Consider the following 12,045-nt stretch of genomic DNA (forward strand, 5'->3'; position numbering starts at 1 on the left):
CAAACACAATAAAATCACATACATTATAGACATAGCCATTCCAAACACTCACAATGTACAAAACACATGCACTGAAAAAATTAGCAAGTATACAGAACTCGCCCAGGAAATCAGGCATCTGTGGAGGATGGATAGGGTGGAGGATGGATAGGGATTACAATTGAGTAGAAATACATACATCACACTACAGAAGGCCACTATATTGAATACATGTCATATTGTTAGGAAATTCCTTAATACTGACACTGACACTGACACTGACACACACATTTAATTTTAATTTTATTTTGGTTGCTATGCCTTGACTCTGGTCCGGCATAGTACACAGCCACCGGTGTGTACCGAGTATAACCCACTAAACCCAACACATAATAATGATACGGTAAAATAATAAAATAATTTCGTTACACGAAAAAACTACACTAAAATTTTGAAGATTCGAACCTACATCATCTAAGTACAGTGTCTATTGTAACCACTCAGAGACACGAAACTTTTAAAAACTTATAAGCTAAACACTAAATTTTTCAGAGGACCATGTTTTGGAAATGCTTTAGAAGTGGGTCTTATTATTTGGACAAGGAGCTGTTTGTGTTAAACTTGGTAAGCACATAGCCTTAAATTCATGTCTCCAATTCAAACAAAATTTTGTTTGGATCTCTCTTTGTGAGCAACTGTGTATTACTTTTGCTTTCCAGACACTAAACTGATAAGGCTATCATCACCTGCATTAATTAGTAAGTAAACTGGTGGCAATAAGTAATTTTAAGTGGTGAAAAAAAATTTAAAACTGACGAATGGTTGGCAATATTTTTAAATTTTCGAGAGCAACCCTTGCATAATTAGAAATTGACAGAGCCAGCAACTCATTACTTATACCAAAATTTAGCTGCCTTTTATTTATTTATGTATTTATCAATTTGATAAATACATAAATAAATAAAAGGCAGCTAAATTTTGATCTTCTGAAAAATTTTTTTCTATCAGATGCAACTGGTACTCTGCAAAGATCAAAGATTATCCTAATATGAATAAATATCCAAAAAGAACAGTTGTAGAATTCAGAAATGACTTTTCACAAAATAAGGCTTATGTAATAAAGCATAGAAAGTCAACCATGTAATCTAAATATACAGTGAGGAGGTGCAAAAGTAGGTTTACAGTTGTTGTTATGGAAAAAAAACAGAGAGAAAATAGGAAGAAAAAACATTTATTTTTATGTACAAATTAAACCACAAATATAGAATATGAACTAATAAAAGATAATAAAAATAATAATAATGAACACCAAACATCTGTATTTCTGAGATTCTCAACTGTATACCTACTTTTGCACCCCTCGTATATCAATNATGAACTAATAAAAGATAATAAAAATAATAATAATGAACACCAAACATCTGTATTTCTGAGATTCTCAACTGTATACCTACTTTTGCACCCCTCGTATATCAATAAAATCTGTCATCAGAATTTTTACTGCCTTTTAGAAAAAGAAAAATACTAATTTTAAATGTAGAAATAAATATAAAAATACAATGTTTTAACAAAGGTAAATATTTTGCTTCTGTTATTCTTCCATCGTTCACATCCAGCAACAGTCCATAAAATTCACAAGCATTATTTTTTACTTAAATATATTATTGTGATAATGGCAATAGCACCAGAGGATGACTTTTTACCACATTTGCATTTTATTGCAGAGGCAGTAGCCTCTAAAGAAAGGTTGACTCTGTACTTGTGAATTTTATGGACTGTCACTGGATGCAAATGATGAAACAGTAACGGAAGCAAAGTATTTACCTTTGTTAAAACATTGGGTATATTCAAAATCTCAGCATGCTGCCAGCGCTTTGCTGCCAGAAGTGACGTACCGCTGGAGTTTCGGAGAGAACACGAATGCTGACTGCTGGGATATCAAGAAAGGTAAACAAGAAAAATGGCGGATGATATGAACTTGTATATTTCGCTGAATTTCTTTTTGAACTTATTTAATTAATGAGACTAACGTAATGAAAAATGAATATTTCAAAAAGAGAAAGAGGGATGAGAATTTTTTAATATCTGTAGCAGTTATAGAAAAAAAACCAAACAAGAAAAGAAAGAGGATTCAAATTGAAAATTATGTTTCAGACATAGTATCTATGTACTCTGACAAAGAATTTAAAAGTCATTTTCGCCTATCACGTACAATAGTAGAGGTAAGTACAATACATGTAAGGGAGAGTAGGACAATGCAAAATGGAGTACAATGAAACATTATAAATTATAAGATGTGGGACAGTTTCAATTGAACATGTAAACAGTATTTTTTTGTTCAGAGAGGAACTTATAAGTTATTTTTTTCAGGTATATTTAAGTGTACAGTTAGCATTAAAAAGGAAAAACCAATAAGAGTATGTTGCTTTTCTACCAGAAGATATTGTTTTGCTAAGATAAATTTTTTCTTTATTTCCTAATTTATATAATTTCAAAAAATATCCTTAGTTATTTTAATGAGTTTTTTTTCAATCACTTTAATCAGTCAATGGTTAAAGTGATTGAAATAATATTGGGTTGTTCGGAAAGTAATTTTGTTTTTTTCAATAAATATATATTTTATTGAATTATATATTGACCATTTTGGTCAAATACCTGCTGTCATCATTTCTGGTAGTAGCATGATTTCATATTCATAAAAGTTTTGATCGTTGCTTACAAAAAACTGATCCAAGTGATTTTTAACATTGTCATTTCAAGTAAATGTCTTACGGTTAAAAACAACTTGTATAGACTGGAAGTAATAATCTGAGTGTGCTCGATCTGGCGAATATGGTTGGTATGATAGTAGGTCCCATCTAAGTTATAACAGTTTCTGACGAGTTACCAAACTTGTGTGAAATTTGACATTATTGTGGTAAAACACTACACCTGTTTTGTTGTTCAATTCTGGCTGCCTTTTCTGTTTGATGATATTATTCAATTTGTTTACTCGATGGCAGTACATTTTCGAATCAAGTGTTAAATTGTCTGGTAAAAGCACCAAAAAAAAAAAATTTCCTTAAAATCCCACCAAAGAGAGCATCTCTCTTTAAGAACACGTAGAACCCATATATCGAGCTTTGAAACGAAACCAATTTGTTTCAAGTAATCATGAACAGTTCAATTTGACAAATTTAATCTCTTAGTGATTTCACATGTTGTTATTCGGCAGTTTGCTTCAATCAGTACCTTTATTTTGTTTTCATTGGCTTCAACTGGCCATTCAGAACATGATGCATCTTCAATATTGAAATTGCCAGAACGAAATTTTGTAAACTAGTTTTGGCACTGTCTTTCTCTCAACACGTCTTCTCCATACACGTCACACAATTTTTTTCTCACTTGAACAGCATTCTTATCTTTTTGGTAATAAAAGAGCAAAATATGCCGAGAATGCTGCTTTCGATCTTTCATATTTGATGGGACAAAAAATAAACAATTGCACGAAATCAAACAAAATTTTTTACAAATAAGCCTTAAAATGCTAGCTGTCAAAATATATAATGATAATATGATTTAGACTGAAAATGGCAGGAAAAATACAACTAATCCGTCTAGTAGTAAAAAAACGAAATTACTTTCCAAACAACCCAATATATATAATAAAATTAAATGCTTTATTAATGATGCAAAATAAACACTAAAGATAATTTAGTGTTTATTTTGCATCATTACCCGACCATTACCAGCAAGAATATAAGCATTTTACATCCGAATACATCTAATAAATAATACTTGGAAATTTCAACAAACGGCCCTTTTACATATAAAATTTCTATCAGTACCGACCGGTCCATCTTGCCATTTTCCAAAACAGCCCCGCGGTAGGTCCGTCTCCAACCGGCTACGTACTTGTGGCAAAAATGACTCATCATTATCATTAATACAAACCTTTAACCTCTGCCTAAAGCTTCAGGTGACGTCGATCGCGTGAGTCATGGATTTTTAGCTGTGCTTGAGTTGGTTTTTTTCGAAAATTCTTGTTCCTGGGAAAGTTTTTTTTTCGTTTTATTTAGTTTACTTAAGGTCCCCGGTTTGTAAATCTGTTTATTATACTTAACTTGATCCATTATTTTGAATTCTACGGTCATTTTTCAGCCGCGCGGCTAAGACCGTTGTAACGGTCATTTGCGAACCTTACTTTAAAATTCTGGAAGTTTGGTTAGGCATCCAATCTTAATCTTTTGTTATCTTTTTACGTTTCCGACCGTTTCTAAATCCGTTTTCATTATGATTCTACGACTTATTTCGGGAAGTTAGTAGGACCCGAATTTTTGCGGCGTTCGGACTGCTTGTGGGCTTTCCACCTGTCAATTCGGGCTGGTACTCGGGTGTTTCCATCTCGTTAATTTTGTCTTTTTTCGCTGTAAAATTTAAGTTTTTACCTTAATTAATTAGCGAATTATTTAAGTTTTACTTTTATAACGGCTGTCGGGATCAGTGACCTACCCAGGTCAGCCCTAACCCATCGGATACAAATTTTTCTCAGCTCCGTTTCAACTTTTTTCGGGATACTTTTGCACGGTAATACTAATTATTCTGCTCCTAACACTGTTACTCCGACGTTTTCGCTCTTATCTTTCGGCCATTTATTTTAAGTTTCACTCTTCACTTTTGCGGGCCGGTAGCGGGCTTCCCGCGTTGTATATCAGGCTGATTTTAGGTATATCTCTTTGCGGCTCTTTATCACTCTTGTGTACCGAGTTTCGCTTTTCGGGCCCACACTGTTCTCGTTATTTTACATTTTTGTCGGGAGCGATCTCCAACTAAATGTGCTACTCCAATCGAAACTAATTTAGTTGGTATACGAACGGCTGTCATAAAGCAGGGTTTTTGACTTTATACTAGGTTTATCAGTTGGTTTTCGTAATTTTTAAGTTTTTTCAAGTGCCCTTCGAGCATTAACAGTCTACCATCGGCCCCTCAACCCTACAGTAGACCTGGTTTTAACAGTAAAGTTGGGGTCTGTGGTTCTCAACTCTACAGTGCTTACCCTTCTTAATGGAGAAACAGTTCCAACAAGCTCCAGTCGTTCTGGGGCCACTTCCCGAGGACGTTATAGAATCAATGACAAGTCACGAATCAGTATTACCTGCCTTGACTCCTCCCAATATGTCAACCGAACAACACTTACTACGCCAAGCTGACTTATTTCTGGGAAAGATCATGGACCTATGCCCAAAGCATACAAACATTACTACAGTAGAACCTCGAAAACTCGGCCTAATGTGGACCGAAGGGTGGCCGAGTTTGTGAAAATGCCGGGATATCGGAAATGGGGTTAAAAAAAATAAGTATGAGTGTTTCCTCAGAAAATACTCTACTGTACTTGTATGTATTGTTTACTTGAGAATACAACAGAGAATAAACTGCCCAAATACCCTTAAACAAAGGAAAAGTACGTCCTTTATGAAGGCATAGAGCCTTTACTACATGAAAATGAAAATTAATGAATACACTGTGTACAGTAATTTACCTGATAAGACAGACCTCAGAAAAATACTTTATGAGAGCTTTTATACTTTTATAAAGCTGTCTATAATGAAAATTAATTAACTAAGGATTTTTTTGCCCTGCCAGGGTGTGGCCGAGTTATCCGGAGTGCCGGGTTATCGAGTGCTGAGTTTTCGAGGTTCTACTGTATTAAGATCAATCAGAGAATGGAAATTCGGGAATATGTGGCAAAGATGCATGGTTTCTTATATGAGATGTACAGAAAAATCGGAGAACTACGAAGAAACAATGCAATAACAGAAGGAAAAATAAACAATGTGAGACATCAAGAATTAAACATTGAATCACCAAAATTTTCTCAACGGACATATGCTCAAATACTTAAAACAAACAACAAGGCAAGCAACACGACAAAAATAATAACGAAATCACTCACCACTAAACTTCAAAATGAAGGGTCAGGGGGCAACCATGCAGTATTGGTGTACCCTAAAACAACAGAGCAGGGCGAACAGAATGATATAGACACCATAGTTGCAACAATAATGACAGAGATTAAACCTGCAGAGATTGGAGTTAAAGTGAAAGATGTTAAAAGAGTTAGGAACGAGGGAGTTTGCTTTCGTGTCAGAAATAACATGGATGGACACAAACTACTCAAGGCCATAGAAAACATCAAAACCACTAAAGACAAAATCAGATGTCATATTGCGGAAGGAAAGAGACCTCGCATTATACTTTTAAATGTCCCATACTCGGCAGAAACAGAAGATCTTATAGACATTACTTATAACCAAAACGACATCTGGGAAGATATTGACAGAGAAGAATTTATTAGCTCCTGCAGGATTAGTACAGAAATCAACAAAGGCAAAGTACAAGAGAATTGCCGTCACATTGTTTTGTCGGTTACGCCACACATCCGTAATTTAATAATTAAAAACAAATATCTCTCCCTATCATGGGCAAATATAAAAGTTGATGATTATGTTCCAATTCTCCGGTGCTTTAAGTGCACAGGCTTTAATCATATGGCCAGAGACTGTACAGAGTCCATTCACTGCAGCCACTGTGCAAAAGAACACAGGTTCAATCAATGCAAGGAAAAACAAACAACTTCTTGTTGTGCCAACTGCATCAGGTTTAACAGAGAGCAGCAAATGATTAAAAAAGTTCCGACAAATCACAATGCCTACAGCAGGAACTGCCCCACACTGATAAAAATCAAAAGATAAGACAGACGGATTATGGGGTCTAATAGCAACAATGGTACCACTCTGCACTCGATAAATACTCAAAGGAATCGTCATAGTCAACAAAACAGGCACTACAATAATAAGAATATAAATTTTACCATTCTGAGCATAAACGTACAAAGGTCAAAGGCTGCATCGTCCATTCTCCTAAAAATAGCAGAGGAACAAAGAGCTGACATTATGTGCATACAAGAACCATACCTCGTGGGCAACTCCATTGTCAGTTATGGCAGTTGGAGAGTCTTCCCTCATCAAAACTTCACTGAAACAATCAAATCTGGCATTCTCATAAAAAACAAAAATATTCCGGCTAACTTCTGCTCCGATCTCAGTTCAAAATATACTACTACAGTACTGCTCACTTTAAATAAAAAAGACTTATACATATCATCTGTATACTGCTCACTATTTGAGTGTATTGAACCTCTTCTAGATAACCTACAAGAAATTAATAACAAGATCGGAAGTAAACCATGGATTATAACAGGCGACTTCAATGCCAAATCGCAGACTTGGCACAGTCCTGAAGAGGATGGAAGAGGTTATAATGTCTGCGAATTTCTGTCAATTAATCACATGATATCTTGTAATACAAGTCCCTTGGCGACTTACTGCTGTACTAGAGGAAGGAGTTGGGTAGACATAGTGATTGCTAATAAACATGCCCATAACCTTATTAATTCCTGCTATACAATAGACGAAAACGGAGGAAGTGACCATAGATACATCAAAACAACCATCGTTAATACTGATCCGTCATTAAAAAATTACAATAACCTCAAGAAGATTACTAATTGGACACAATACCAAGAACTTTTCAAGATTCATTGGGCACAGCCACAAACACAAGATCTCCACGAAATTGAAGACATTGACACGTTAGCTGCCCACCTTACCACATCAATTATCACCTCTTACCATCAATCCACCACAATTATAGAATCAAAACGGCCAATCACCCCATGGTGGAATAACTCTTTGAGTGAGCAAAGGAAGAAGGTTTGCGGGCTATACAAAAGATACCAAAAAGAAAATGATCCTATAATTAAAGAGACAAAAAAGAAGGAATACTTACGAGATTTTAATGAATACAAAACTAGCATAAATAAAGCCCGAACGATAGCGTGGAGGAAATACTGCACTGAAATCGGCAATGGATCAACATGGAGCGACCCGTACCATATAATTTTAAAACCAAGGAAAAATATCATACTCCCAGCATACATAGACAAAGACGACGGAACACGAACAACGAACATGAGAGAAACCTACCACCATCTTCTCAACACTTATTTTCCAAAAGATGACAAAGAAAACGACAATGAAGAACAGACAAGCATCAGAAACTCAAGTGAAACGCCACCAGCAACAAAAAACGATCCCCTTTTTACTTTTAAAGAAGTTGAGACAGCAATAAGGACTATGAGAAACAAAAAAGCTCCAGGAATAGATACAATAACAGCTAAAATGGTGAAGCAAGCTTTTAATGCTGTACCGATCGCTTTCATTTATACATACAATAAGTGTATGGAGCTCTCTCAATTCCCACGCATCTGGAAAGTTGCACCCATCCATTTTATTCCAAAGACAAGCAAAACCAGCCATAGCAATGCCAATGACTTTAGACCAATAAGCTTATTACGCACATTGGGGAAAGTCTTGGATGGACTTGTTATAGGAAGAATTAACTTTCACTTATACAGTAAACAACTACTACACCCAAATCAATATGGGTTTGTTCCCAAAAAATCTACTAATCATGCCTTACACAATGTCACTCAATTTATTCGTGATGCCTGGGAAAAATCACATCATGTCCTCCTTACTTCTATTGATTATCATAATGCCTTTAACAATCTTTGGTGGCCAGCATTACTTCAACAACTTAAATCATTCCAGTGCCCAAAAAATTTATATCTATTAATGAAGGATTACCTTAATAATTGTACAGTTGGTGTATACGACATGGGTAATCCACTTATACAACCCATGACAAGAGGCTGCCCCCAAGGATCTCGTTCCAGTCCAGGATTATGGAACATCATGCACGATAGCCTTCTGAAAATCAAGCCTAATAATATAAATGCACAATGGTCATTACAAGCATACGCTGATGACACTCTGATTATGATGGCACATAGGAATAGCGAGAAAATGCAAACTGAAGCTAATAAGTTACTAAAGGAAGTAAACAACTGGAGCATAAACAATAAGCTCGAAATAAACATCAATAAGTCAAGTTGCATGCTCATGACCAAAGGTAAACAGCTTCAGAAACCGCCATCATTAAAAATAAATAATTCTAGAATACCGTACACAAAGGAAATGAAATATCTTGGATTTATCCTGGACCAGGGCATGAAGTGGAATTCCCACATTGACCACATTTGTATGAAGGCAACAAAATTATCTCACCTCCTTTGTTACATAGGGGGAAAAAAGTGGGGCTTGAATAGCACTACCTTGACTAACATTTGCAATCAAGCCATAGAACCGACAATACTATATGGATCCCCCATATGGGGAAATATCTCTACAAAGGCTCATATAAAAAGAACACTACAAAAAATACAAAGGATTAGTCTTTTACATATAACAGGAGCATACAAGACAGCATCTACAGCTGCTCTCCAGGTTCTGGCGGGTCTCCCACCACTATATTTAAAAGCTAAAGCTAGTTGGGCACTCTGGAGGCTGACAAACCTCGACATCCCGGATCAAAAGAAAAAAGATCTGTACACTTACTTAGATATTGGTAGCCTTCCTAACTTGAACATCGACGATCTTTTCCAGCTGAACCTGAATACAGACATTTGGAATACTGCCCCACCTCGTCTTCATCCAGCGAAAGAAATAAAAATTAATGTTTACTCGAATAACGAAAATACTGAATTCCCTCATACAATATTTACAGACAGTTCAAAATCTAACAAAGGTGTAGGTTATAGCTTCCGTTCACTATAAAAAGAACAAGAATGGACAAATTCATAAGGAAACGTACCGGCTGGCAACTCATTGCTCAATCATGCAAGCTGAACTTTTGGCAATCCTGAAGGCCTTACAATATGTTAATAGCAACGTCAAAATCAACAATACTCATGTAAACATCTGCTCAGATAGTAGAGCTGCTCTTCTTAGTATTTCAAACAATAAAAATAAAAACAGTTTACTTTGCCAAATCTCAGAAGAACTATCAAATAATAAAAATATTGTTACTTTTCAATGGCTACATGCCCATACTGGAATACAGGGTAATGAAGAAGCGGATAAAGGGGCGAAAGAACTAACAGCTAACAGCTCTTCAGAACCATGTTTTCGTGACATTCCAATCATTTCGATAAAAACACTTATCCAACAAACAACTATTAATATGTGGCAGAGACTTTGGGAGGAAGAGACAACAGGACGAATCACCAACAAGCTGATTCCTAACATCCCACTTAGGCTTAAGAGCGAACATTTTAAAGTGGACTTTATTGTAAGTCAGTTATTCACCGGTCACGGGAACTTTCTCTCTTATCTACAACGATTTCACCATAGCAACACCTCCACTTGCAACTGTGATGGTTCCTCACAACAGGACACCTTCCACCTAATCTTCGACTGTCGTCTCTACCACCAGCAACGAGCCAAGTTATACCAAACTGTTCTCCTAGAAGGCTATAATTGGCCATGTGCTTCTAGTGCTCTTGTATACAACAAAAACATCTTCAAAGAACTGTATTCATTTATAAAAGAAACTGGTGCTTTAGATGTGCATAATAATATTAATTGAAATTTTATACACACCTCCTTTGGAAATTGTTTGTCAAGGTGTTATACCTAAGACTGGTGCTTTTGTCTTTTTGTAAATAATGTATATAGATTGTTCTATTTTAATACTTTGTAACAGCAAAGAACGTGCTGCCGTGATCTTAAATTCTACATCCCCTTTATTCACAACTGAATGTAACATCTGATTGTTAGGACTAGTTTCACGTCATTTTCGTACTGTGCCTTTGTCTTTTTGTAAATAATGTATATAGATTGTTCTATTTTAATACCTTGTAACAGCAAAGAACATGCTGCCGTGATCTTAAATCCTACATTCCCTTTATTCACAACTGAATGTAACATCTGATTGTTGGGACTAGTTTCATGTCATTTTCGTACTGTAACTCCAAGTCATATCCTCCTGTTGCACCGTTTGCAGTTTCCTTATGTAACACCCTCAGTATGGGCATTTTGTCATACTGTTAATATGCCTTTTACTTATGTAACAATTTATATTTTGTTAAATAAAGTACCAATACTGACACCCATGTAACTCCCACTTTCATCCTCTTTCCTATCTCACTTTACTTTTCCCCTTCATCTCTTCCCTTAATCCTTTCCCTCTCAATCCATTTCAAACCAGGCAATACCTACAAGTGGCCCTGGTCTTCATCCCCTTTAAGCTAGTATGTCTAGTATGCCTAAAGCTTCAGTTAATGTTTAGTTTTATTAATCTAATCATTAACATTAGCTAGCCCACAATGATGCTAAAGGTTAAATATTTTACTATAATATAATATTATATGCAGATTTGATAAATAAGATACCATTATTCAATCTTAGAGAATCATTTCCTTCAGGAATCCAATCATCCTCACAGTAATAATCATTTTTAGAACTCTCCCCATCTTCGTCATCATCTTCATCCTCCTCCTCCTCCTCTTCCTCTTCCTCTTCCTCTTCCTCTTCCTCTTCATCGTCGTCACTATCATCTAAAACATCTTTCAATTTCGATATATCTTGTAATAATTCTATACTGTCATCTACAAGTTCAGCCATTGTTTATTTCTAAGGAAATCTCTAATACTTCTATCACACTATAAATCCCGCCGTTGCCAAACGATATAAAAACGTTATAGGTGGCGATGAACTAAATAGAAACTTCTAGTAATAATAATGATAATGATAATAATATTTTTAAAAATTTATAATATGTGTAAATAAAATTTTAAAAATAACTTTATAAGAAATAGAAGTAATAGTTTTGTATTAAATAAATAAAAAGTAAATGAAATTATTTACTTTAAAAATTTATAAAATGAATCGCTTTTTTTTAACTCTTTTCTGAGGAAGCGAAAAAAAAGGGCTATCTTATAAGCCTACATGGCGGAGATTTAAAAAATAAAATTATATCCATCCGGGAGAGCATTTAGGCAATTGTTATTGAGAGGGAGTGGAGGCGTGGGGCCTAATTTTGCCAGCTGATACCGCTGACCATTTATTTTTCTTTAATTAACACTTTTTACCTTTTGGCAGGATGGCCGAGCGGTCAAGGTGGTAG

The 12,045-nt window shown here is 35.3% G+C and overlaps 1 protein-coding gene across 1 annotated transcript in view; it reads right to left on the minus strand.

The window, feature by feature from the left end:
• LOC111616644 (rRNA biogenesis protein RRP36-like) overlaps nt 1-11,605 on the minus strand; it is a 32,496-nt gene extending 20,891 nt beyond the window's left edge. Inside the window, exon 1 of the mRNA XM_023358032.1 lies at nt 11,312-11,605. Within this exon, the coding sequence (XP_023213800.1) occupies nt 11,312-11,543 (232 nt within the window). The 5' untranslated portion in view covers nt 11,544-11,605. The remainder of the gene's footprint in view (nt 1-11,311) is intronic.
• Between the last annotated feature and the right edge of the window lie 440 nt (nt 11,606-12,045).

This window comes from Centruroides sculpturatus, unplaced genomic scaffold, assembly GCF_000671375.1.
Source record: "Centruroides sculpturatus isolate CEXI.00-Female unplaced genomic scaffold, Cexi_2.0 scaffold1879, whole genome shotgun sequence".
NCBI lineage: Eukaryota > Metazoa > Arthropoda > Arachnida > Scorpiones > Buthidae > Centruroides > Centruroides sculpturatus.